This window comes from Phaethon aethereus (assembly GCF_964289735.1).
Source record: "Phaethon aethereus genome assembly, chromosome: 14".
NCBI lineage: Eukaryota > Metazoa > Chordata > Aves > Phaethontiformes > Phaethontidae > Phaethon > Phaethon aethereus.
Genome location: NC_138590.1, coordinates 11,162,655 through 11,188,049, shown reverse-complemented (window position 1 = coordinate 11,188,049; position 25,395 = coordinate 11,162,655). Strand labels below are relative to the sequence as shown.

General features: G+C 41.0%; 2 protein-coding genes across 2 annotated transcripts; one reads left to right on the top strand and one right to left on the bottom strand.

Moving 5' to 3' along the window:
* Positions 1-749: 749 nt before the first annotated feature.
* Positions 750-9,215, top strand: KIF20A (kinesin family member 20A; the record flags this gene model as incomplete). Its single annotated transcript, XM_082006181.1, has 18 exons — positions 750-909; positions 1,395-1,484; positions 1,614-1,733; positions 2,146-2,284; positions 2,377-2,564; positions 2,655-2,808; positions 3,511-3,711; positions 3,955-4,066; positions 4,160-4,231; positions 4,815-4,958; positions 5,040-5,205; positions 5,459-5,623; positions 6,299-6,438; positions 6,540-6,642; positions 7,300-7,507; positions 7,901-7,992; positions 8,286-8,423; positions 8,943-9,215. Exons 1-18 carry the CDS (start codon positions 751-753, stop codon positions 9,213-9,215), a joined length of 2,664 nt encoding a protein of 887 aa, XP_081862307.1. The 5' UTR covers position 750.
* A 354-nt stretch (positions 9,216-9,569) lies between these two features.
* Positions 9,570-25,027, bottom strand: SFXN1 (sideroflexin 1; the record flags this gene model as incomplete). Its single annotated transcript, XM_082006145.1, has 10 exons — positions 9,570-9,666; positions 11,094-11,141; positions 11,789-11,838; positions 16,995-17,044; positions 17,599-17,726; positions 18,978-19,063; positions 20,141-20,216; positions 21,308-21,406; positions 24,040-24,210; positions 24,864-25,027. 10 exons carry the CDS (start codon positions 25,025-25,027, stop codon positions 9,570-9,572), a joined length of 969 nt encoding a protein of 322 aa, XP_081862271.1.
* Positions 25,028-25,395: the final 368 nt, after the last annotated feature.

Here is a 25,395-nt window from a genome sequence, read left to right as displayed (position 1 = left end):
CGGCCGAGCGCTCGGGGCCCGCCCCTGCAGCCCCACGACAGGCGCTGATTGGCGGCCGCGCCGGCGCGGGCCCTCATTGGCGGAGCGGGCGGGCGGCGAGGTTTGAAACCCCAACAGTAGGCACCGCGCGGACGCGAGGTGGGCGCGAGGCGGTGGCGCCGGAGCGGGCCGCGGCGGGGCTGGGTCTGCGCAGGGAGCGGCGAGGCCTTTGTAGCGCTCTGCCAAGGTGAGGGAGCGGGCGGGGGTCTGTGGTGACGATTTCGTGTGCGTGGGGAGAAGCCCTGTGCGGCGGTCTGTCTCTGTGCGTGTGTGGGCAGGCCCCCTGTGGTGGTCTCTGTGTGTGTGTGTGTTGTGGGGGGCGGCCTGTGTGGGGCTCCGTGTGTGGTTTGGGGAGGTGTGTGTGTTCTGTGTGATGGTCTGTGTACCTGTTGTGTCTGTGGGGTCCCATGTGGTGGGTGTCTGTGTGCATGGAGGGGTTCAGTGTGGTGGTCCTGTGTGTAGGTGCTGTCTGTGGCGCTGCGTGTTGCAGGTGTGTGTGAGCATTTGCAGCAGCTCTGTGTGTGTGGAGGGAGGGTTCTGTGTGGCAGTCTATATTTGTTTTTGCAGGGAACGGATGGATATGGTAGTGGTAGCAGACTATGTGTAGTGGGGTGTATGCATGGGGAGCAAAGCTTGGACTCCCAGAAGACTGCTGTAACATCACCCTATCCTCGCTGTGCCCCTTTTTCTCCAGAAGCTGTGTGAGACGCCATGGCGCAAGCACTTGCCTCCCCTGGGCTGTTCTCTGATGATGATGCTGCAGCTTCCCCTGTTCTTGAATCCACAGCAACAGGGTTTGGGGCCAATGTGCGCAAGGACCTGCTGTCAGAGTTCTCTGCCATCTCCCCAAATCTGGAGGGCTCCCAGCAGGTGAGGTTGGAGCTCTTCTGTCATGAATAGGGTAGTGCTTTGACTTGTGCCTGCTGTGTCTCCACACGAAGGTGTTGCAATGCAGGGCCAACAGAGACTCTTCATAAGAGGCCAGAAGCGGTGCATTGGGTGAGCAGTTCCTGTTAGGAGCAATGTACTATGAAGGGCACAGTCAGTAAGTGCCTCTTAACACCATGTCTTTTAGTGCAGTGCTTGGTCTGGGGGCTGGTTTTGTTGCCATGTCTTCAGGTTACTGGTCTCATTCACTAGATAAACAAAAGAAATGCTGGTGTGCCTGGAAATGCCTAAGAAAGCTTCTGGTATTACTGTGGATTTTGGGACCAGAGAAGTGTCCATTAGTTACTGAGCACTACCCAGGGCAGCCATGCGTGTGTGTGCCATGCTGTGGTTCCTGTTAGTGTTCTGACAGGTGGTTAGGTACTGCCTCTGTGGCTACCCTGTTTAACCTGTGCTGATTTTTGCAGCCTGTAGCTGAAGACAATAATGGAAAATTAAAGGTGTATCTGAGAGTTCGACCCCTGAAATCTACAGAAGTGGAAAAAGGGGAAGACCAGGTGAGACAGTGAATGAAGCAGTCTGAGTTGGTTGCCTGTGTTCCTGCTGGGAGATGCTATTATCGTTTGCTGCCTATGATATGGCCTCTTGTAAGCCATTGCGATGATGGGGTTTTCTATGTTCTTTAGGGCTGTGTCTGCATTGAGAATTCAGAGACCCTTCTTCTAAAAGCCCCTAAGGACTCCTTCACCATGCGGAGCACAGAACGTGGAGTGGGACAAGCAGCGCACAGGTTCTCTTTCACCCAGGTTGGTAACTGGGACAAATAATCCATTTCAAAGTTTTCCAAACTTAACCAGCCTCACAGCTTGAAAAGCTGGCTTACTAATACACACTGATTCCAATGCACTGCCTGAACTATGTAGTCTCATACAATCCTCTCTGAAGTTTGTTTCTGTTGCTGATCCCGACTTTTTGGCAGCAAATGCCAAACTCTGGTTTTGTTCATGAGGCTCTAAACATGCTAGAGGCTGTAGTGATATCAGATGTTACTGGATTAAGCAAGTGAACAGCTTGTTTTAGTAGGGGACTTTGACTGGACTTACTGGTGGGTCTGTTGCTCGTGATGTGGATACTAGATAGTATCACTTGAACAACCATCAGCAGTCAAAAGATAGGAAAGATCTACATGAGGCCACTTCTCATGTGTCTTGTTCGCAGATCTTTGGACCAGATGTGGGGCAGAAATTGTTCTTTGATAAGACAATGAAGCAGGTGGTAAAGGATGTGCTGAATGGGCAGAACTGGCTGGTCTACACCTACGGCATCACCAATTCAGGGAAGACTCACACTATTCAGGGTAAGGAAAGCACTAGGTGTTAGTAGCCTGTTGAGGGAGTTGTCTGCTTCTACATGTGAATCTTCAGCTTACTGCTGTTGGTTTTGCTTCAGGCAGCAACAAGGATGGGGGGATTCTGCCTCGCTCCTTAGCAGTTATCTTCAACAGCGTGGGGGACCGGCTGTATCAAGCCATGGATCTGAAGCCTTCCCTCTCCAATGAGGTGATCTGGCTGGACAGCAGACAGGTGCGACAGGAAGAAACCAAGAAGCAGACCACACTGCGGGGTGGTCTGTGGGAGGTAAGCATGTGGCTTCTCAGAGGTTTAATCGCAATAGGGAAAGGATGGTGTCACACTACATACATGTTCGTGTTCTTTGTTTCCTTTGAGGAGGAGCTGCTAACACCACTGAAGAGGAGTCATAGTGCTGAATCTCAGCTCCAGGCCACTACCAGTGGCAGTTTTGACAGTGGAGTTGCTGGCCTCTCTTCATCTAGCCAGCAGCTGCAACTCACCAGCCATTCAGACATCAGCCAGACAGAAGGTACGCCTGGAAGCCTGTTGTGTACTACCTGCTGCTTGATGGAGAAAGAAAGGGTGATGGCTATTTGGATGCTGTGTTATGGCAAAGGGAGCAAAGGTGCTGTAGTCTCACAGTTTTCCTTTGAAAGATAAGAGTGTTGGGGCTGAAGAACTTTCTATGTCTTGCCAACGTACAAAGAACTCACCACTGCATAGTAACTCAAGCCTTGTGAAATGAAAAGCTTCTCAATACCCACTTCATTCAAGGGATATGGTTATTGAGCAGCTGAATGCCATGCGATGGGCACAGCTGGAAAGCAGGGTGCTAAAAGTGACATGTTGCATTGAGCACTTGGGCCCAGACTTTCGAACCCAGAAGCATGGAGTGATTTGAGGTAATGAGGACTAACACTTCACATACACTGGGAAGAGTTCATGTTTGAAATATTCTGTACTTCGGGAGGCAAGATCAAGTGTATAAAAAGTCCTTACACAGAAAGGAGATGATGTTAAAGGGAATCTTAGGCTGTCTGACTGGGGACAGGCATTAGTGTAGGTCCCATGGGAGGAGGTATATAGAATAGGTTTGAGTCTGGGATATCTTTCCTGCTGAAGAAAGGTATCTCAGGTTTATAGCTAAATCATTCAGGTTGGACCCATGAAAAGCTGCAATCCTGATTTTTTTTTTAACTTTTTTTTTTCTCCTTCTTTATCTTTTCCCCAGAACTGGGCCCTCGTTGGGCTGACTTCGATCGCATTTCACTCACCAACACAGGAGACGTGCAGTTCTCCATCTGGGTCTCCTTCTTTGAGATTTACAATGAGTTAATCTATGACTTGTTAGAACCAGCTTTATCTGGCCAGAACCGCAAGAGGCAGACACTACGGCTCTGTGAAGACCAGACTGGCAACCCCTATGTGAAAGGTAGATTTACCTGAAAGATATTTTTAGTGACCTGCTAGGGAGACTTGAGGACTGAGTGGGTGGGTGGCTTAGCAGTGATGTGTTGGGGAGCACGATGTCCTCTATGGCCTCTCAGATGTCTGTGTTATGGGAATGTTAAGTTTGCTAAAGTCAAGGAAATGTGATTATGAAGTTAGGGCTGAGATAATTAGGTTTTCTGCCAGTCTCCTAACTGCCTTGCCCAATGCATGCCTGCTTTTCCAGATCTGAACTGGATCCATGTCCGGGATGCTGATGAGGCCTGGAAACTCCTGAAACTGGGTCGGAAAAACCAGAGTTTTGCTAGCACCCACATGAACCAGAACTCTAGTCGCAGGTCTGAAGGGGGGTTGTTTAGGCAGATATACAATTCTGAGGGGCTTTTAAAGGTTGCATTTCCTTCTTAAAATATCTGCATGTTTCTTTACAGTCACAGTGTCTTCTCCATTCGGATTCTGCATTTGCAAAGAGGCGGCAGTGAAATTGTTCCAAAAATCAGCGAGTAAGTTTCACGCTCTCTAGGATTTGAGGGTGTTCTCTGTGGACTCAACTTTCTTGTCTCTCTTGTGGATCTGGGAAGTATGTTGAGGAAGATCTTGTTGAAAGTACATGGAAGGAGTAAATGTTCCCACTCTTAAGTCTTGGAACTGACTGAGGAGTTTCTGAGGAGTACTGCAAAGTGCAACTTGAGGTAGTTCTCAGGCTTTTTGCATGAAGATAAATGTGAGTATCCCTGCCCTTGCAGCAGGATGGATCTGAGTACTGCTGATGCCTGTTCCTGGGATGTAGTTATCTGGGAATGGGTTGTCTCAGTACCTTGGAGGTGGCTGTCCTGAGGACTGGCAAAGGATCTTTGAACTTGACACCGCAAAGCTCATGTTGGCATTATCTTGTGTAACGCCCACACTTGGGGTAGGCTTTTCTGTTCAGCAATAGTCCATCCACCTCAAAAGAGCTTTCTGTGGCCTTATGGGGAACCTGGGAAGGTGAGCAGGGTAGGTGATCACAGGGTGTCTGAATTGTAAACCTGGCTAAAACAGGACAAACCTAGTAGGTAATACGATTATCACCTGTGTCGTCTTCAGGTTATCCTTGTGTGACCTTGCGGGGTCAGAGCGCTGCAAAGACCAGAAAAGCGGGGACCGAATGAAAGAAGCAAACAACATCAATACCTCCCTCCACACACTGGGTCGCTGCATTGCTGCCCTCCGCCAGAACCAGCAGTCCAAGTGAGTATCCAGAACTCCAAAGGGAGACTGTGGGTAGGCTGTTTTGCTTTCCCATGGGCTCACTCTTGTCTCTCCCCATAGATTGAAGCAGACTGTGGTTCCCTTCCGGGACAGCAAGCTAACCCGTGTGTTCCAGGGTTTTTTCACTGGCCGTGGGCGCTCTTGCATGATCGTCAACATTAACCAGTGTGCATCTACATATGATGAAACTCTTTACGTAGCCAAGTTCTCAGCCATTGCCAGCCAGGTAAACAGCACACACCAGTATCATGGCATGGTCAGGATACATCCTGCTTGTCTGGGAATGGGCCCTTTTCCATCACAAGGCAGAGGGAATGCTTGCAAGCCTTCCCTGTGCTTCTTTGTGGATTATTACCTTTACAGTATTTCCAGATTCTGCTAAACTGAGAGGGTTGACAGGTTGTAGAGAAGTGCCATGTTTAAAGACTACACAACTTCCAGGCTTTGTGGACTAATAATGATGGCCTTTTCCCCTTCAGCTTGTTCAGGCGCCTCCCACAAAGCTGGGACTTCCGTCCATACAATCAATCATCAAAGAGCACAACAGGCGAACCAGCCAGGGTCCAGAGGCAGCATCAAAGGAAGTAGTGGAATCCGAAGATGACAGTGAGGATGAAGCAGATGTCTCCATGTATGAGAAGGAGGTGGGTTGTGATTTGTTTTACAGCCTTTATGGATAGAGTGGCAAGAACAGGACTGTCAGCTTTGGCCTGGGAGGTAGGGTTGGAGCTCAGTGCTATACCAAGAGATGACGTAGATCCTCAGAAGGATATGGGAATTGGAAATCCATGAGGAAAACATTCCACAGTTGGTCTAAATCTGAAGCACATGCTTAATTTGGAAACATTTTGTCATCTGTGGAATAGGGACAGTAAGAGCTTGGGTGCAGACCTATAGTCCCTACTCTGCAAGGGAAACGAGATGAGAAAACATGCAAAATAGATGGCTAAATTGAGGAAAAATAATCAAACTTCCTAGATACTCAAAGCAGGCAGATAGAATAGCTGAAAGATCAAGATGGAAGTCATATACTTACAGAGACTTGAGTTGTAATGTATCAAGGTAGCAAATGCAGACAGCTCTGGGCACTGCAGTAAGGGAAGCTGCTCTGGAGATAGCTCCATCTGGAGCACAGTGGTGTTTAAGCCATCTCATGGGAGAAGAATTAAGAGCAAACCTGGCAACTTCGCTTTACAAGTGACTATATAAGAATCGTAAACCTAGATCATCCCAGCCTACAGACAGGGGATCGCTAGTTTATTCCAGGTCTTTAATTCTGTTGTGCAGTGTGGGCAACAGAGTTTGTGTCATTCTTGCAGGACTTGTTGCGTGTAGTGGAAGCTGCGCGAGAACTGCTGGCGCAAGAGCGGCAGGAGAAGCTGCAACTAGAAATGCGCCTCCGTGAGGAGATCTGCAATGAGATGCTGGAGCACATGCAACAGAAGGAGCAATGGTGCAGGTACAGCTTATGCTCATCTCCTTCCCTTTGTTCAGGGTGAGCTACAGTACCAAGAACTGCCAGACCCTGACATGTAGTTGTTTACTCTGCTCTCTTTGTAGCCAACATGTGGATGCTCAGAAGGAGTTGCTGGAGGAACTGTATGAGGGTAAACTGAGTAACCTGAAGGAATCACTGACTGACTATTACCAGGAGGAGATCCAGGTTTGTTCAGGGCAATGAATAACACCAGGAAAGTGGCAGTGGGTTGGGAGGGGATTTGGGGTACTTGTGTCCAGGAAGGTGACTTATGCAAACTGAAAAGAAAGATTTTTGCTTTTTCTGGTATTTTTGTGATGTTATTTGATAGCTTGATCCACAATTTTCAATTCTTGTCTGCTGCTTTATGTAGTTCACTAGGCTTTCTAACTTTCAGCCCTTAATGTGGAAGCTAATGTGCAACCATTCCGACTCCTCTATTTGTTCAGTATGATTCTCTCCCCCTTTACTCCTTTTGCTAGTGGCCTGCTTTGCACTCTTCAGATTAACACAAGTTCTGTGGATTTCTCTTCTCAATCTTAGTTGTGATGATGGGTATGGGCCTGTCTATCTTTCATGCTATGGCATCTGAGTGGCCTCTAGGACTTGTTGCAGACCTCTCTGAAGACACCAACTCTCAAAATCCCTTGTCTTTAGAGGCTGTAAAAAAGTGGCTTAGGCTCCACAGGAAACAGGCTCACTGTTGTCTCTCAAAGGACATTAAAGGCTGAGTCCAATGTGTGAAGTGTGTGATTAAGAAAGTCTCCCAGAATACATACATTGAAAGTTTCAGAAAAGCTATGTTAAGAAAATCTTGTTGAATACTCAAACTTGCTTTCTAAGGAGCGTGATGAGAAGATTGAGGAGCTCCAAGCTGCTCTGCAGGAGACAAAGCAAAAATTGGAGAGCCTGGATACTAAGCAAAAGGACTTGGGGCAAGGCTTGCGTCGATCAAAGCGAGTGGCTACCTCATGTGCTCTGCAACAGGAGCTGGTAGATACTAAAGCCAAACTGGAGCAATGTCAAATGGAGTTAAATACTGCAACAGCAGGTAAGGCGGTGATACTGCACTGGCTCTGAACTATGCCCAAGCAATCCTTGCAGATGGTTGAGACACTTTTTTCAGTAGGGTACATTGGATTCGGACATCCTGAAACCACTATTTTGAGTTGCAGAAGATAAGAATAGTGTGCTGGATGGGCATGGTTTCACTTAATTTTCACATGATGATGGGCTTTAGGGGGCAGGATCATCTTCCTGAACAACTTCTAAGTCCCTTTGTGTAACTGAAAGGGAGAAGCCTGGAATGTTTGTGTATGTCTGCACAAACTCAAAGCTCTTCTCAGCTTGCCTGTGGCAGCTTGTCTCAAGGGAAGTCCTTGACTTCAGAAAAACTGAAAGCTTATGAATGTACTGTTGCTCACTATTTTTTGTCTGTTCCTAGAGTTGCGCAAGTACCAGAAATTACTGGAGCCACCTCCCTCTGCCAAACCCATTACTGTGGATGTAGACAGGAAGCTGGAGGATGGACAGAAGGTAACTCCATCTCTGTGTTGCAGAAAGGAACACTTGCAGGGCACAGTGGTTGCCAGTTTAAACAGTGTTTGGAGCTGCTGTTTCCATGTTTTTTAACAAATGGTTGAAGTGGAAATGGGCCTGTTGAAAACAAACCTTTACTAGAGATGTGGAAGGTGTTGGTATCTGTGATGCCAGTGTACCACATTCAGAGGGGATGCTCCTTCAGTACTGCATGTCTGAATTACTCTGGAGTGGCTTTGTTTGCAGAGCAATGTCAAAGCTAGCTGTTGTATTAAACATCTCTCCTGTAGAATGTCAGACTGCTGCGTTCAGAATTACAAAGACTTGGGGAGTCTCTTCAGTCTGCAGAGAGGGCATGCTGCCACAGTACAAGTGCAGGGAAACTTCGAGAAGCCCTCTGTATGTGTGATGACATTTTGGCTAGACAGGTAATATGTCTTTTGTTGTGGGTTGCACAGGGGGATTTAATGTATGCACTTTGTCATAATCAGCCTAGGTTCTTGCAGCTGCAAGTAAAAATGACTTATTCTCTAGACACATACTGTACTATGTTAAGGGAGCTATAGTGTTAATTTTTTCAATGGCTGAGTCAGACTGCATATGTAACTCTCCAAAGGAGACCCACATTGTTCCTGGTCAGTTAAGTGACAGCCTGCACTTATAGTAGGAGAATTCAGAGTTCTCATTTCCTTATGCACTTCATTCTTCTCACAGTTGCTATGGCAGCATGTTTGCAGCAGGATGGATTCAGCTTTTTCCTAGCCTTACTGTTCCCATTTTGTTATTGAACTGCTGCACTGTTGACAGGAGAAGCTTTTATGCGTGGCCTTATTTAGCCCACCAGTTAGTGAATTTTGGCAAAGGCAGCTTATCCACTTCAGTTCATAGCAGCCAGGGAGTTTAGGCAACTTGTCACATCTCTCAAAATATTGCCTTCCCTTTCTCAGGACCAAACACTGGCAGAACTGCAGAACAACATGATGCTGGTAAAACTAGACCTGCGGAAGAAAGCAGCTTGTATTGCTGAACAGTACCACACCGTGCAGAAGCTCCAGGCTCCTCCAACATCTACCTTAAAGAAACGGTTCTGTGCCAACAGGGAAAACCTACAACCTAATCAACCTCCTGGTAAAAAGCCCTTCCTGCACAACCTTCTGTCACGTTCAGCTACCCGTCCTGTTGCTGGCAGAGGGTGGCAACTTCGTTCAGTTGCTCTATGACTTTTCACCAAGCAATCCCTGCCCCGCTATTACTGGAACAGGTGGCAAATCCAATATAATAGCATCAGTTTTTCTTTGTGTGCTTGTTTATTGTTATTGTAGCTGCTTGAGAGCTTATGTAAACACTTTTTGATATGTATGGTTAAACATTTAATTGATACCAAAGTGGACAGAATGACCTTTTGTAATTTAAACACTACAATGAGGAAAGTCTTTAAATATAAAATAATGTGGATGATCAAAGTTGTTTAACAAAAGGACAAGTTAAAAGGCATTTTCATCTTCAAATACGTTGGCACACAATTCAAAAATAAGTTCACAAGATCCTCCTGGAAACATTTTCCCTTCCTTGAGTTATAATCCTTTATTAAAGTATACATGTTCTAGTTCAGGGCTGCTCTCTTGAATCTTGGCTTGCAATGCTGGCTCCAAGCGTGTTACAGACATAGAACTAAGTAAAAGAAACAGTAAAATGGTTATATATAACAAGCACTTGAATGTAAAGTAAGATGGATGATGCATCTAGTTAAACTTACTGGAAAAGACTTTTAAGGTTTTTTTTTAACTTCTGATGAAGGACCCATGCTCATGTACCATGGGCAAATGAATCCCTGCTTAAAAGGCAATAAGACAGTCTATAGAGTCAAAAACTGGCTGTTGCTACTACCGTGAGGGTAGGAATCTACTTAGTTGCTTGAGGTTGTTGCTGGCACTAGAAACTTACCTTCTTAAAAGTGTTTTTATTAAATATAATGTCTTTGCCTATTTAACTTACTGCCTGATTTTATTCAGCTGAATAAATTGTTTATTTTGAGAGTTATCTCACAGTAAAGTGAATTAAGCTGCCAGGTCATTTAAACAGCTGCAATTTCTTAAATACAGTTTAAGGTCTAATCTTCCTATGAAATGGTCAGCCCTGGTTAAAATCAGGAACAGTTTGCCATGCTAGTCAGCTCATCTCCAGGTAGCCTAGTGACACTTATTTACCACAATTCTATATTCTATGCCAGACAGGGGAAACAGATGGTGTCAGATTGCTTTGTTGTACTCAAACAATTGCATCTGATAAGAATTAGGTATTGTTTTCTGGCAGTCAAAAGCTACTTTAGTTGCTCAATTATGTTAACAGATTCAGCTCCAGCTTGCATTGTTTAAGCTACATGTGGCAGCTTGTCAAGTTTACACAACCACTAATACTGAGAGAGGGACAGCTTAGTTGAATTTAAGACCTTGTTCATAGTACATACTGCAAATTGAGCTAACTTTATTTCTGTGTAACTCATCCAGGTTTCATTATGATTTCAGCTATAATCAATGTTGTTTCTAAGTTTTCAGAATTTTTCATCAACATGGTACTTTCTGGAAAAACATTAATCAAATTACAATTACTCAAATTAAGTATGTATATAGTCAAGTGCTGTTCTGTATAACCAGAGGAGTTTCCAGCCAAAGATAAAATGGGCTCTGACTGTATTTAATGAAGCCATAACCTTACTGGACATCAATATGTTGTTTGGACCACATTAGCCCTTTTTTAATGAATCATCCCAGTGATTCTTAACTCTGTACAATCAAGATCAAACTTCTCAGCCTGAAATAGCATGGTTAAGCTATTCACCCAAACTTCTCATGCACTGTCCCTATGTAGCTGCATCTCAAGCTGCTAGGAGTTTGTAAATAAATGAGCCCAATTCAACTATTATATATTACTGATGAGTAACATAGTTATTACTTTTCTGAATATTCTGATGTTTATCACACTTGTTATATGGGAATTAAGACTGTATGCTCTAGGAGGCAATGACCACTTGTTTCTGTCTTTTTGCAGTGCCTTGCATGCATCTGGGTGTGTAAGAATAATGTAATAAGAATACATACCTTTTTTGAGGAAACAGTGCACAACACAGGGGTGTTGCAAACACAAGACTAGAGGAGACAAAAATGGTTTAATATTTAGGGAGCTAAAAGAGAATTCGAAACCCTTGGGCATGGTCTTCTAGGCAGAAAGCTTTTTTTGTATACAGTGAGGTAAAGTTCCATGAAGTGTTATGTAACCTGTACTTCTCACTGCATTATACCTTATGAAATCATTTATGTACTATGTAGTACTAAATACATGAATACCATGCTTACAAGATGTGTACAAAGTTATCATTTGATGTCCTTTTGGTGTTTTGCATTGGTGTGCATGACAACCTAAAATGCTAGACAACAGCAAACAAAACTCTCCATTAACCAAATGTTTCAAGAATTCATCAACCTATAGGATTAGATGCCAGTTTGTTTGTGGAGGTAGCCGCCAAAGCATCTTTTTCTAATCAAGCTGCTCTGTGCCTCTTTTTGCCACTCCCTTTCTTTCTCTCTCTCTCTCTGCTTTTCTTGGCAGCTTCTTCATTACTAACAGCTCTCAGTTAATATGGTATTATCAGTTACAGCTATGGAAGTGAACTGCTATAGCCTTATTAACTCTCCCAACATTTTTTCTTTAAACAAAGTGCAACTATTGCTACTTCCTCCAAAAAACCTACAACTATCTCTTAGAAGAGCAGACACAACCCAAAGAAATCGCTTACCAGAATCCAACTAATCCAACTTGAATGGGAGCACTCATCCAAGGAAACCTCTGTTAAAAATAAACAGTGTACAGTCAGTAGGGTATCTTTTCTCCCCTGCTTCCCACTTTCCTAGAATTCTTGTATTGTAACACTATGAAGGCAAAACAATTACCAACATACCTTAAAGCTGAGCTCCACTCCCTTTGAAAAGTAATAAGGAAATTCCCAGTGATATCAATGTATGCTGTTACCCTGAATAAGTGTCCCTTAGAAATTACTGGTGGTCAACTGTTTTACTTAAGACCCGATCCTGAGTACATGGGCCATTTCTTTGAGTCACACAAGCCCACAGTGGCTAGCAACACAGCCAAAGTTTGGAGTGGTGCTGCAGGTGCAAGGTGTTGCCACACATCCTAAGGGCAGAGTGAATTTTGCATGGGCACCCCTAGGAAGAGCTAAGTCTGGTTACAGCTCCTATCTCTTCAGTGACAACAAATGGTTTTAACTTAGAACTGGAGATTTACTTTGTGAGCAACAGCAACTGCAGCCACCAACCATAAATAAGGGAGGTGTGAAGGAAAAATGTAAGTCTGCCTCTCTTAGCCCTTTCTCCTGTCTTATAATTTGCTTTGATGTGTAGGAACTTGCCGCTGTAGCACACTCTGGTACACTCTAGGTTCTTTTATTAAAGGAAAAAAGGTAGAAGAATTGGGGAAACAAGGCTGAGAAAGCAACACATAACCTATGGATGCATTTTTAGCATATTCCTCATTACTGTAACTTTTGCAGAACTTGAACATACGCCAAGAAATTTGATAGTTTTCTTGTAGGCCTTTAAATGGCCCACTCCCCGCCATGTTAGAATTTTAGTTGAAATTAATTACTAATGAAATAAAACCAGACCTGTTTAAATGACACTGCTGCAATAGCCTTCTGGTGCTATAATAAAACCAGTGTCTCCTGTAAGCAGGACATACACAACTGCTATGGTAACAGGAAGTTGATTTTAAAACAAAACAGTTAATGAGTTAAAAATCACACATTACAGTGGATGACGTTTTCAACAAAGATGATGTTTTTTTCTGCAAGAAGCATTTCTCAAGATGTAGAAGTTAGAAAGGAAACTGCTGAACAAAAGATGGGCACTATTTGAGAGTAGAAATAGAAAAAAGAAATTTAGAAAGCTCAACGGGACAAAGCTTGGTGCTAAGGAAGGTTACAGCAGTATAAAAGTCATGGAAAACAAGCCTGTGTGGATTAAACTTTCTCCAGAGCCTGAAGAAGAAGAAATGATGTAGAAGATGATTGCTTCTTTTTTTCTTTTTGTCCTGGAAACAATCTGTAATCCAGAAATGAGTGCAGGAAGAACTCTGCAATTCAGCAATAACCTGCAACAATAGATAACAAATGGAAAAAGACAGCAAGAAGGGATAAAGAGTGAATGCAGCAGTGCTGTGCTGTTCTGGCATTCCACTAAACACACCTTCATTTGACTCTCAGCTGATGTAATTTCACTCAAAATGCTTCACATTTTATACAGTGGGAGAGTTCATGACAAGGGATGGTGTGACTGAGAGTAGAAGGGATGTAGGACTGTGGCATTGGTAAATATTGCATGTATTTGGGAACACAAACTCTGTACTGCAAAGTCAGTCTCTGAGGAGAATTAAGGGAGAAGGATGCTACGCATTGCAGTGTGAGCATGGGACCTCAGCTACATAACAGAAAAGCTCCAAATATGATTGTATAACTGAAAATACTGTTGGAGGGTGTCATTAGAGTAATAGATGGTTCCATACCTTTATCAGAGTTGGCCATTAATCTGGGAGAGAGAGGTGTCTACTACTACAGACAATATAAGCAACATCTATTTCACATGGTGGAACATTTTTTGCCAAGGTACTCGATCTGAGTTACAGCCTTTATTTTTCAAGAACGTTACCAGGCTGCACTAATCAAGAAAGAGGGTGAGGTAAAACTCTAATTCTGGGAGGTCAATATTAAGAACTGGAGTTGCCCAGGAAACAATGTAAAACAACAAAGCAAAACTCAAATGCAGGCTGTATATCCCTACAAAGAGATAAAATAGAGACTTACAAGACAGCAGAAGAATTTACTGTGTTAGAAAACTATCATTTAAGTCTGAAGAAGGTAGTTCCCAATGAATTAGGATTTAATTTCCATATGTCTTTATGGCATCTTTAGTGGTTAGTGCAAAAAGAAAAAATGGGGAAATGATAATTAAGCAAACAAAAGCCATAAGGAGAATCATCTTTTTTCTAACTGTTTCACTTCATTGTTGGATCTCAAAAATCTGTCAGCTTTCCCAGGCTAGCTATGTCTGTTTAAAAAAAAAAAAAAAATGAAATGACAGTTACATTAGGAATGCATGGAGGACTCTAGGGCATAAGACATTCAAGATGATGCTTTAAAAAAAAGGCGCTCTCTTCTAATTTTGTAAGAGTGTTGAATACATATTTAGTTGCAGACTAAGAGACCTCAAGGAGCTTGTTTTAAGCATGTGAGAGGAAACTCTGGATTCAATTTGAATGTTAATACAGTATGCAAAACAGGAGACAAACAGTAGCTGAAGCCGTAAAAGTAGTAATATAAATTAAAACTTCAGTGTCAATTGGAATTTTCAGACGTTTATATGAAAAAAAAAATTTCTTTCCTTAGGAGAAAGGTTACCTGTAACTAAAATAGATCTATAAATGCTGTGCCTCAGAGCAAGGTTGTTTATGGATCCTCCTGCTGCAGCAGATAACTCGATTCTGCACAGAGCTAGTCAAGTGTATGTCAGTAGGGATAGTGAACAGAGACATTACACAGCCTAATCAAGAACTACTGCACTGCATAATTGCGTAAAAGGCAGCCAAAGCCACTATTGAAACCTACAGCAAAAATACATATATATTAAAAAAAATTTTTTTTTCAAGTCAAGAAATAATTAGATTCTTTTTTTAAGCAGTAAGTATGTGCTTGTGTTCCAAAAACATTCTTGAGTCATCTTCTAGCAATAACTTTGGGGAATATTGTTAATTCATACTAATGTTACCATCAAAATGTCCTTGTGCAAAACGTCACAATATGGGGGATGAAGAGTGCTACATAACCTAGAGCCTATTTCAAGTATCAGGGGATGATAACCTGCTGTCACCGAGACGAGCATTCCAGAAGCATTTCTTTATCTTACTGCAGAACACCATTCTATTTTCTTCATTATTTCACAACCATTTGACTATTTTCTGGCCTTGTGTGTTGCTTAATAGGCTTTGGCAAGCATACAAAAATTATTTTCAAGAGTGATGGCATACAAAGCAAAGGCTAAGGAAAATGAGTTAGTAAAGCATTGTGTGGATGGTGTTGGAGTACTGCAAATGGGATGGTGCTTCTGAAACCTCAAGTGAACATGCAGAAGCTGCTTGTTAAAAAAGCAGCTCATTCCTTAATGGTTTTAATACTAATCTCTACGACGTGTTATCACTGACTACCTGCAGAGTAGTGTTTCACCTGAACTCACAGTCTTTGAGGCTGAGGGGGAGGAACAGGTGAGCATAAACGGTCATGATGGTACCAAAGACCATTGAGTAGTCACTGAAGAAATCGCTCATTTTTGCTGATCTGAAAAATTCACAACACCCTTATATTGATTATACCACACAAAACCAACAGATATTTGTCTCCAAACCCTGAGAATTGTTGCAACTTCTTCACAAATGTCATGTATTTGCCAGCTGAGTTGGTAGCATGTCACATTTCTCCCACACCAAATACATATAAAATAATCTTTGCTCTAAATCTATTTTTTTTTTTTTTTAAGCAAGGGTTAGGGTTCTGGGTAATACATTCTTAAGAACATCACAGTATCACAAGCTGCTTAAAGCTACTCTGCAAACAGGGTATGGGCCAAAAGAAATCAGCAATTAAGAATTAGCCAAATCAGTATAGGGTGCTTTATACTGCAGACAAATAGTGCATTTGGATGCACTGCAGTCTCACTTCTTTCAGGAGATATAAGCAGCACACGCTGACTTTCACTCTAAAATGCGAACACCACATTTCCTGCTTTTACATTCTGAACAATAATGTTTTCTGGTAACAAGGAGTGGAAAAAAGCAAAGCACTTCAGGAAAAAGAAGTTTTTAAAATCGGAAGACACTTGGGACCTCTTTCCAATGCCTCATTTATATTAACAGAAGCACTTTTAAATGCTGTACATAACTGGGTAATCTAACTCTACACAAGAAAAATGAAGGGCAGAAATAATAAGAAATATAATTTAAATATTTTAGAAAGCTTTGTCTAAGACAAACAAAACCAGGCAACTTCCCCTGCTTGTCCCACCCAAACCACTTTTCCAAGGGAGGGTCTGGAAGCTCAGACCACACTTTCTTTACCTAACTTCTTCTAACAGGAAGGAAACTAGAGTTCCCAGCTTGCTGGGTGGGTTTCACAGGCAGAGACTTTGCCTGTAGCTACGCAAGTTAAGTGAATCAGTTATATCAGCTGGTGAAGATGAAACTCCCTTTGCTGGTAAAGAACTATAGAGTTCCTCATCTGAATATTATTTCTCTTGTGTTAGACAACCCTATAATTAATTTAATTATTGTTCTTTACCTGCTCATGCACACACAGTGAATAATGTTGATTTAATTTATGTATTTTTTTAACACCAGGTGTTTGACTTCACACTACATTAGCATAAATGGAAAATAGGAAATATGTAATCTTTGATGAAGCATGCCCATTCTATGCCTACACTGCACTTGCTCATCCAGTAAATTTTAAAGGGCCATTTTCAAAAGAGATTTGTATTATCATTGCTGTTTTTAAAGTCAAATTGCTACTACAGCAGCTAAACAAAGCCTCCTTATTGATATCCAGAGAAAAAAGCATTATGAACTTAAATATTTTTCTAATAAATTTTATTCCAAGTCTTGGTACAAGGAAGGTTTATTTACTAGGAGGAACTCTGCATTTTAAGAACACTTAAAAAATAACAAAAAAGTTTATATTTTCTTAATGTTATTTTACACTGTGATAAAAAGAATCAAGCTATATCTAAGACAGACATAAGAAAGCGACAGCTGTAAAGCGAGCTCTACAGTGATGCCCTCCCAGAGTGGAGGCACATTTGGGAGGCAAATATGAAGTATTTTAAATTCATGAAAATATTAACTTAGGATATGAAATACACGTATGTAGGTTATCTAAGACTAACCTTTAAAAAGGCTCTCTTTTCCAATGTATTCATTATGAAGGGAGGAATCGCTGCAAATGAGGGGGAAAAAAAAAGCATGAACCTTGGAGAAAAGAGGCACTTGGTTTTCATTTTCTGTTAAGATGAACTGATACCATAAAAGAATTTTCACAGCCCTTTGTCGTTAACTGAGCTTTTGTTTCACATTCCCAATTCAAGACATCAGATTGGTATCTACAGAGGTAAATTCTCCCAATAAGCAAAACTTCTAATTTCACACATAACTAAAGCTGAGCTCAGTAACTTGGCACTGGACAAAGCACCTACTCTTCACTAAACTAATTCCACTCAAGCAGAATTTGCTAGCATTCCTTTGCTATCTGTACCTTTTCTGCAAAAGCATCCCCAGAGCTTTTCTGCTGCACTTCAGTGTAACACACTGTGAATGTTTTCACAGTAAGAAATGTAAATTTATTTGCGGAACTTCTTAACAGAAATGTAAATACTGCCTACCTAACAGTAAGATAATTTGTCTTTTGAGAAAAATCACTTATATAGACTTTAAGCTCTCTCTCATATTAGGAACCGATAATCAGGAGCTGCACACAATTTCAGTTATTCTTACCCATGCCAGGAGCAGCCATAAGAATCCTTGATATAACCACCTGGGTAATTGCCTGCTGAGCTGCTTTTGTTGATTCACCCAGCCTGTTTCCGTTCTCATCTGTGATGGGGATTCCAAACTTGAGTTCCCTATTGAGTAAGGGGTAAAAAATACAGCAGTGACTGACATGCATCTATTCACTTTTTTGTCACCTCATCTGTGTTCCCTTGTCTTAAAATTGCCCATCACAAGAATTATGGCTTTTTTTGTACTTTCAAAGTTAGCCTGTTTGTAACACTCTTAGGCACAACAATTTCAAAAGGCAGTGAAAGATCTGGGGAAAAATATGCTGAAAAGTAAACTGGGTATTTGTAACAGCAACCTGCTGGTTAAGCCTTGTCACATGCATTCCAAGGACAAAGAAAGGAGATGTGTTATTTCTGTAGTCCACAGAAGGGAGAAGTTTCTTCAAAAAGCAATTGAGGAAAGTGGAATTTTCTGGACTGCTCTAAAAGTATTCTGCCCTTTTCCAACAGACAACACAGGGAATACAGGAATATTAGTTTCACTGAACCAAACAGAAGTCTTTGTGAAAATTCCTCTCTGGCATTATAGTCCAAGTTTTCATTTCAGCCAAGGACATATTTGAAAAGATGCACAAAACAAACTACATTTCTATAACTATTATTCTCTATTAGATCTTTTGCTCAAATGCAGGGTTAGGTGTTAAACTCATACTGGGGAGAACTTCTAGGGCACTGAGAAGCAGACAGAAGGGCAGATATACTGAGGACTGCCTTTATTCTTCTCTTTATCTTTTGTAAGATATAAAATATTACCATGGATTGAATTTAATTGTAAATAGAAACCTTAAATATTCCTTTTTCTGCCCATAACCTTGTGTTTATGAGAGGATGCTTTTAATTTGGTTTTCCCCACTTCTATTCTTAGTCTTAATCAAATCAGAATACATATGAAATTTTATTTCTGAGAAAGTGCATATTTTTGTAATCTCAAATGATTAAACAGAACTGCAGAGCCTAACTTCTATGACTAACTTCTGCATGTGGGATTTGAAACACCATTTGGAAATTATTGTATTATTCCAAAGTGGGAGTTTGTATTTAAACGGTCCATGTGATCAAGTTTTGAAGGACTGGTACTTGGTTTCTGAGATCTAAGACTGAAGAACTCTGTGGATATTTATCTGAAGAGAATAAGAATATTCTATTTTATAACTGTCACAATTAATCAATCAAAACAAGATCATGCATGAGGTTTTTGCAAGGTTCTGAAACAAGCTAAAGATATAAAACATGCTTTATTCAGTAACTTGTTGATCTAAAAACTCAATAACATCCTTTCCTTTTAGAATAAGTGATCTTTGTTCTTTTTCCTACCTTTGTCTCATTAGTGGAATATTAATGCAGTTAGCAGCAGCAACAGCAGCAAAAGGAACAAACCGTCCTATAAGAGGTGAGACATGCTGTAAAAAACAGAGGGGAAAAAAAGAAACATAAGCATTTTCTTTCCCAAAGGTCATATTGAAATCAGTCACATGTGTTACTGATAGACCATACTTATTTCCTTTAAATTAAAATTCAGTGAAAACTCACAGGTGGGGCAGAGGTAAAACAACAAACAAACAAGATATAAGTCATAAATACTTCTCTCAGAGTGAGCAGTGGCAGGAGACTAGCAAAAACAATCTTAATTTAGTAGCATCACTACAGAGAAGTGTCAGCTTCTGAGCATACCCGTCAGCCCAACGGCAACACTAAATAGATCGTAACTTTACTGTCTCTGCTGGCAAGGTCACAGCCAGCAGCATCCATACCAACTGCCTTGCATCTAAGGGCACTGACTATGGAGGCTATTCAACTAGTCAGTGTCTTGTATAATCTGAATTACTTTGCTTAGGATAGTCTCTCAAATAATTTGTTAATGCTATACCACTCCCAGCACATAAAAGAATAAGCAGAGGGGTACAAATAGATTTTTGCTGTGGGGTCTTTTATTTTTTTTTTTGTTGTAAAGGACCTTTTTTTCCTGATTGTGTTGAGCACTTGTTTAAATAATTTGAGTTTTCTGCATTTATGAGCAGCACCTCCTTACAAGTTCTTCAGCCAGTCTAGAGTAGGTGCCCATGTTTGCAGAAGCAATACTACACCTTAAAAACATACCTATACAGTTTATGGGACAATGAGTCCACATTGTTGTAATTACGCATCCACTCCAATTAACTTTCAAATGCTATTGGATACCTTGACATGTGAAAAAGAAACTGCAAAACAGGCATCTTATTAGATAGTTTGTATTAAAAAACCCACAAGACTGACAGACATATAAGGAGGATAGACTGTTTGAAATACAAATAAAACCATCTACATGGGGCAAAAATAAGGTTGGGATCTAAAGAAGGGAGCTGCCAATGGCCATTACAACTCCATCCTGGGAGCTGTGCATAACGTGACACAGATACACAGGAGGAGAAACGAGCCTTTAGCTTCTCATAAAACACCAAAGTCTAGTTAAGAATGGAAAAAAAAAATAGCAGCAATACCTTTGTTAGTGCATTAAGTCCTAAAGCCGTTGCGACAGCACCTGTGGTAGCAGAAACATAGGCTGCTCCCAGCTGGCTAAAACAAAAATAAAAGCGTTTCCACATGCACAACAACTACATTTATGTCACTTTTAAAAATAATTATGTTTTACACATGTAGTTACGCCCCACCAAAAGTTAAGAAGTAGACCTTTCTGTGACACTGCAATAAGATGTAGATGGAAGATTCAAATGGGACACTAAACGAAACACTTTTCTTTCATTAGCAGCAAAAATCACATGCAAGCAACATTTTAACATTGGATCAGGTTCTGCTGGTTCTGCATTGCTATCTGTTCAGCATTTTCTCATGTATGAATGAACACCTTGAAGGATTTAGTTCTGTATTTAATTTCCCAATTGCTTAAACTAATAAAATCAGTTTGGACTTATAAGGCCATGTCTACAATAGTAATTAAAATCAGCTGTATCGAAACCCACACATGCAGACCAGCTATGCTGCAAACACCCAAATCCAACCCAATCTGCCCTAAAACATACTTCACATACTTCCCAGCTAGGAGGTGTCTGTATATCCTTGAATTCAGCGCTTTCTCCTGGACATTTATAAGCAAGTCAGCCTCAAAACCAGGAAGTCAAGCACTGCAATTCCAGTCTCCTACTCATGGTTTCTAGCTTTCTGCATCTATATAGTCTCTCTCTTTGCCTTCAAGTAGAAACAAGCACTGAGCAGACCAGTTTGTGCACGCGTTCCCTTTTTGTAAACACGCACACAGTGTGGTGTGTGCTGTAATGCAGGGCACTGAGAAGATGACACAGAGAGGCACCTAAAGGCCCCCACAAAATATCACTTTAGAAATATCCTGGTATAACACCAAACTGTGAGGCACTTTCAAATGGTTGACTGAGTAATGCAACACAGACTCCAATTAAATCCTACGCTGTTAAGTGCTTATGATAGAGGTGCTTAGGCAGATCTTTAACGGCAGAAATGGCGTTCTTGCCTCCATCATTCTCAAACTTCTCATCTATGCATATCAAATTAATAACAAACATTGATAAAAAACCTTATCCCTCTATCACTTCCAACTTTAAAGCCTAACCATATTCCAGTACGTCACAGAGCAACTGATAAACACATCAGAAGTATCTGGTTCAGTGTCTGACCTGACAGTAATTGGGGCATCACCACTCCTGTTCGTGTAATTTACTATAGCATTGAAGGACTGGTTAATCCACTGCCAGAAAACCACTGCTGGTGTTGTTCTTGAAAAGAGAAAAAAAAATATTATTAAAAACACAGTTGAATCAACAGCACAGAAAAACGACATCAAATCAAGAAAAGCAAGTGCAAGCAATAATCATACAGAGGTTCTTGTTTATCTGAATGACACAAGACAGTCCATGAGATGCTGTCTTAATAATGAAAGTACAAGCTACTTCTAAGAATAGAATTCAAGGTTCACTTGGGACAAAGGTTTGTTGTCATAACAAAAGCATTATAGCAAGCCTTTCTATAAAAAACACACAGAAATATGAAATTATCTAATTTCTAGAACGCTTTTAAGGGTTATTTTTCCTTTACAGTCTGCTAGTTCTCTTAGGAAGCTCCACCAGTGACTGAGAGGTGGATTTCAGGATACAGGGCTTATCTTCTCAATCTTCGAAAAGCTAATATGATGCCATTGTTTTATTAAATCCCTGTGACATTAAAACATTCAGTCACATGTATCTTTTTACCAGGTTCTACAACTCCAAAATGAAAAATTATTTTAATGAAAATGTCTGCACGTTTAAGAAGCACAGGGTACAGCACAGAAATTAAACTGGTTCAGTACAGCACGAACCAGATGACAAGTCATAAAAAAAAAGGGCTCCAAGGAATCCTTATAAATTATGTCAGTGCCAGTATGCAGATACCTCAGGACAAAAAGGTGCTAACTTGTGGGCACGGGTGAGGGGCAGTGAAAAAATTATATTCTGTACAAGTCACAGAGTCGCCATTTAACAAGCTAATGTGGTCCCAGTTAAATTGCAGATATAATAATTTTACAAATTGTTACGCTGATGCGTAACAAAAATGACAGTCAATTTGTTTCACAGTGTATGGGACTGTCTGGTGGAGGGGTGAATGCTTTTGCTCTCAAACCAGTAGTATGCTTAAGTGACGGGACAAACTTATGAAAACGAAATCCACTACGGACCTCTGGATCGTGAAGCTCCTGATCTACAAATAGCTGGAGGCTAGGAGAGTGTACCAGGGGAAAAGTGTTTCTTTGCGTACTCAGACCACACACTCTGCCCCCAGTGGAGGAACCACTGAAGATCCTGCTCCTCCATAATTTCAGTCAGGCCACCAAAAGTAACAGTTGCTACTAAAAACTACTTCCTGACCATTAAAATAATTTTTTATAGCATTTTAGAGCTTATACTTAATTAAATTATTTAATAACACAGGCAGTAATGCCAACAGGAATGTGGATCTTATTGGAGGGCTGATACGGAAATTAAGAGTGCTAAAGAAAAAGTAGTAGCTGTACCAATTATTCTGTAACAGGTGGGAAAGCAAAGAGGAGATGCTAGAGTAGAAGGTGTGTGTCTGTCATGAAACTTTGGTTCCGAAACAGGAAGATGTAGTTTCTTTAAATTGCAAAGAACAGGAAAGATTCAGGAAATTTCAAAATGTATTCTTATTCCCTCTAGTTTCCAGTATCTGAATGAGATGTCAAAATAACAGTGATAAACTAGCTGGGTTTTTTTCCGTCACTACTGCTGTTCTTCCTCCTTTCCTCCTGCACATGTGCAACTCTCTCTCCTGACTCATCTTCTCCTGTTTCCTTGCCACTGCTACGTAGAGGATGTTAGGCTTGCTACAAAGTTCAGGCATGACTCATGTTGCCTTACCGCATGCCCAAGAGCCCTCACAGATGGAACAAGGCATTTGCTTCTTCCAGTGGCGTGCAGTAAGATGGATGCTATGCTGCATCATCCAAGGACTTCTACACAATCCTGTTTGCACTGCTGAGGGTTTGGTCCAAAGAAATCAGTGTCTTCCAGGCTAATAAACTGCCTAGTTTTGAATCTAAGTGACTCTACCCATAATGCGACAGAAGGTTTATAACTGTTATAAGTATTATAGATAATAACAGAACATGCATAAAAGAATAACAAGTTAACAGGAAGCAGTGTTTGTGAATGGTCAGCTGTACTGATGGTTTTATTTGTATTCTCAAGTGTTTTTTTAAACACACATGTATATATGCACCACTCAGAATGGCTGTGCCTTGCTGGAGTGTGACTTTAGAATCTGTAAAACCTCAGCATCAAAAAGTCTATTGTTATTTCCTCTGAACCTCCCATCAGTTCTTGCTAACAAAGTATTGTGCCACAAAATTATTTCTAATATGGAGTCTACTGACAGACGATACTGGCTTCTGCTGTGGACTTCACTGTATTGGTGATTCAAGAACTACTGAGGAAGCCGAAGGATCAAACAGGAGCTGGAGAAACTTGATGACTAATGGACTGAAGCATATCGAGTACTCACTTGGCAGACAGATCATCCTACATGCCAGATCTCTAAAGTTAGAAATTTCCAGGTATCTGCTCCTCTTTGTCCTCCACATAACTCTCCTACAAGGATGGGATTTTGGAACATTCAACTTTCCCAGTTTGAGGAAAAGTGGGATGATGAAGGAGAGGGGCTAAGGGCTTATCTCACAACTATTTCTAGAGGAAACCATTAATCAGTGTGAGGGAATGCACAGAGAGAAGAGAAAAGGAAGCAGAATTTTACATTTTCAAATACTCATTATACAATGCTCTTTTGACAATAACATTGAGTTTCACTTATCTAATTCATGCGCAAATGTTTTAGGTGTTACATTGCCATCACTTACCTATAGAAGGTCATCATACAACCTGTGATAGTCATGTTCATGGGTACCTGAGCTGACATTCGGCCAATCAAGACCATCTTTTCACCAGTGTCTGGGTGAAAGGCTGAATCATAGATATATTTTGCTCTCCACAAGTCATCTTCTGTCAAGTCAGGTGCCACAATACCTTGTCTTGGGACAAGTTAAAAAACAAAACATGACAACAGCAAAAAGCACAACTGTTATAAAATGCTGCAACCTCCAGTGACAAATGTGGCATCAGAAGATTTTGGGGTGTTCACATTGAGTTAATCTAGCCTCATAGTTAGCTTGTAGATCTTCAGCTTTTAAGTAAGACTGGTGAAATAAAAAGAATCAAAACTCCCATTGGTGGTTATGTTAGCTGAATTGATATATCTAGCACCAAACTTCTAGTTACTTAAACCTGTACTAAATTTTAGAGCTAAAACAGAGCTAAAATCTCTGGAGTCATTAGTGTGAAACTTTGAAAATTTACTTTGAAAAGTTACTTGACAAGAATTTAAGAAACTACTTGCTTCAAACAATATAACACAAAGAGGAAGTTTTAAACTCTGTTGTCATATTAACTGTTTTCAGAATTAGACACTTCTGTGTTTCATAATACTTAACAGGGTTCTCAGATGACATAATTTGCCCTTTCATTAGCAAATTAGTTTAAAAAAAAGTGTTTCAAGCTCTGACATAAGAAGAAAGAGTGGGGCAATGAATACAGTGTTTTAAATATTTCCTTTTAAATATATAACCATGTGCTTATCATTGACATGGACTTTTTTGGCCAGCAGTAAAAGCGATCAATGCCATACCTGTAATCATGCACAATTTTTCTTGCGTTTTCCAGTTGGGCATCAGATAACAAAATATTCCGGGGGTCTGTTACAGTAAAGAAGTGACTGGCTCGTCCAACAAAAGTGCTTTGATCCCATCGGGGCTCCTTGATATTAATATTTAATGGTATATCTGCTGACATCTTCAAAAACTCTGTGAAGAAAAGATAAAAATTTGCAATTCAGAATTCCACTTATTTGATAATGTACCTATAACCTTCAAGATGAAAAGTGGTTATGCTTAGAGTGAAAAAAACCAGAGAACAAGCACCAAACAACTTGCAGAACTGAGGTCTGAAAGGGCAAGCATATATCCAGAAAGCAGATGATGTCAGAGAAAATCATGGGTTTTAATGAAGTTGGTATTGATAGAAGTAAAAAAGCAAGAACTTAGTTAAATGTCTATAGAAATGTTTCTGTGCCTGTTTCTCCGAGACATTTATACATTACAACTTTGTAAGAGCACGAGTATCTGGTTATGAGGCAGAGGTACATCATATACATGTAGAAA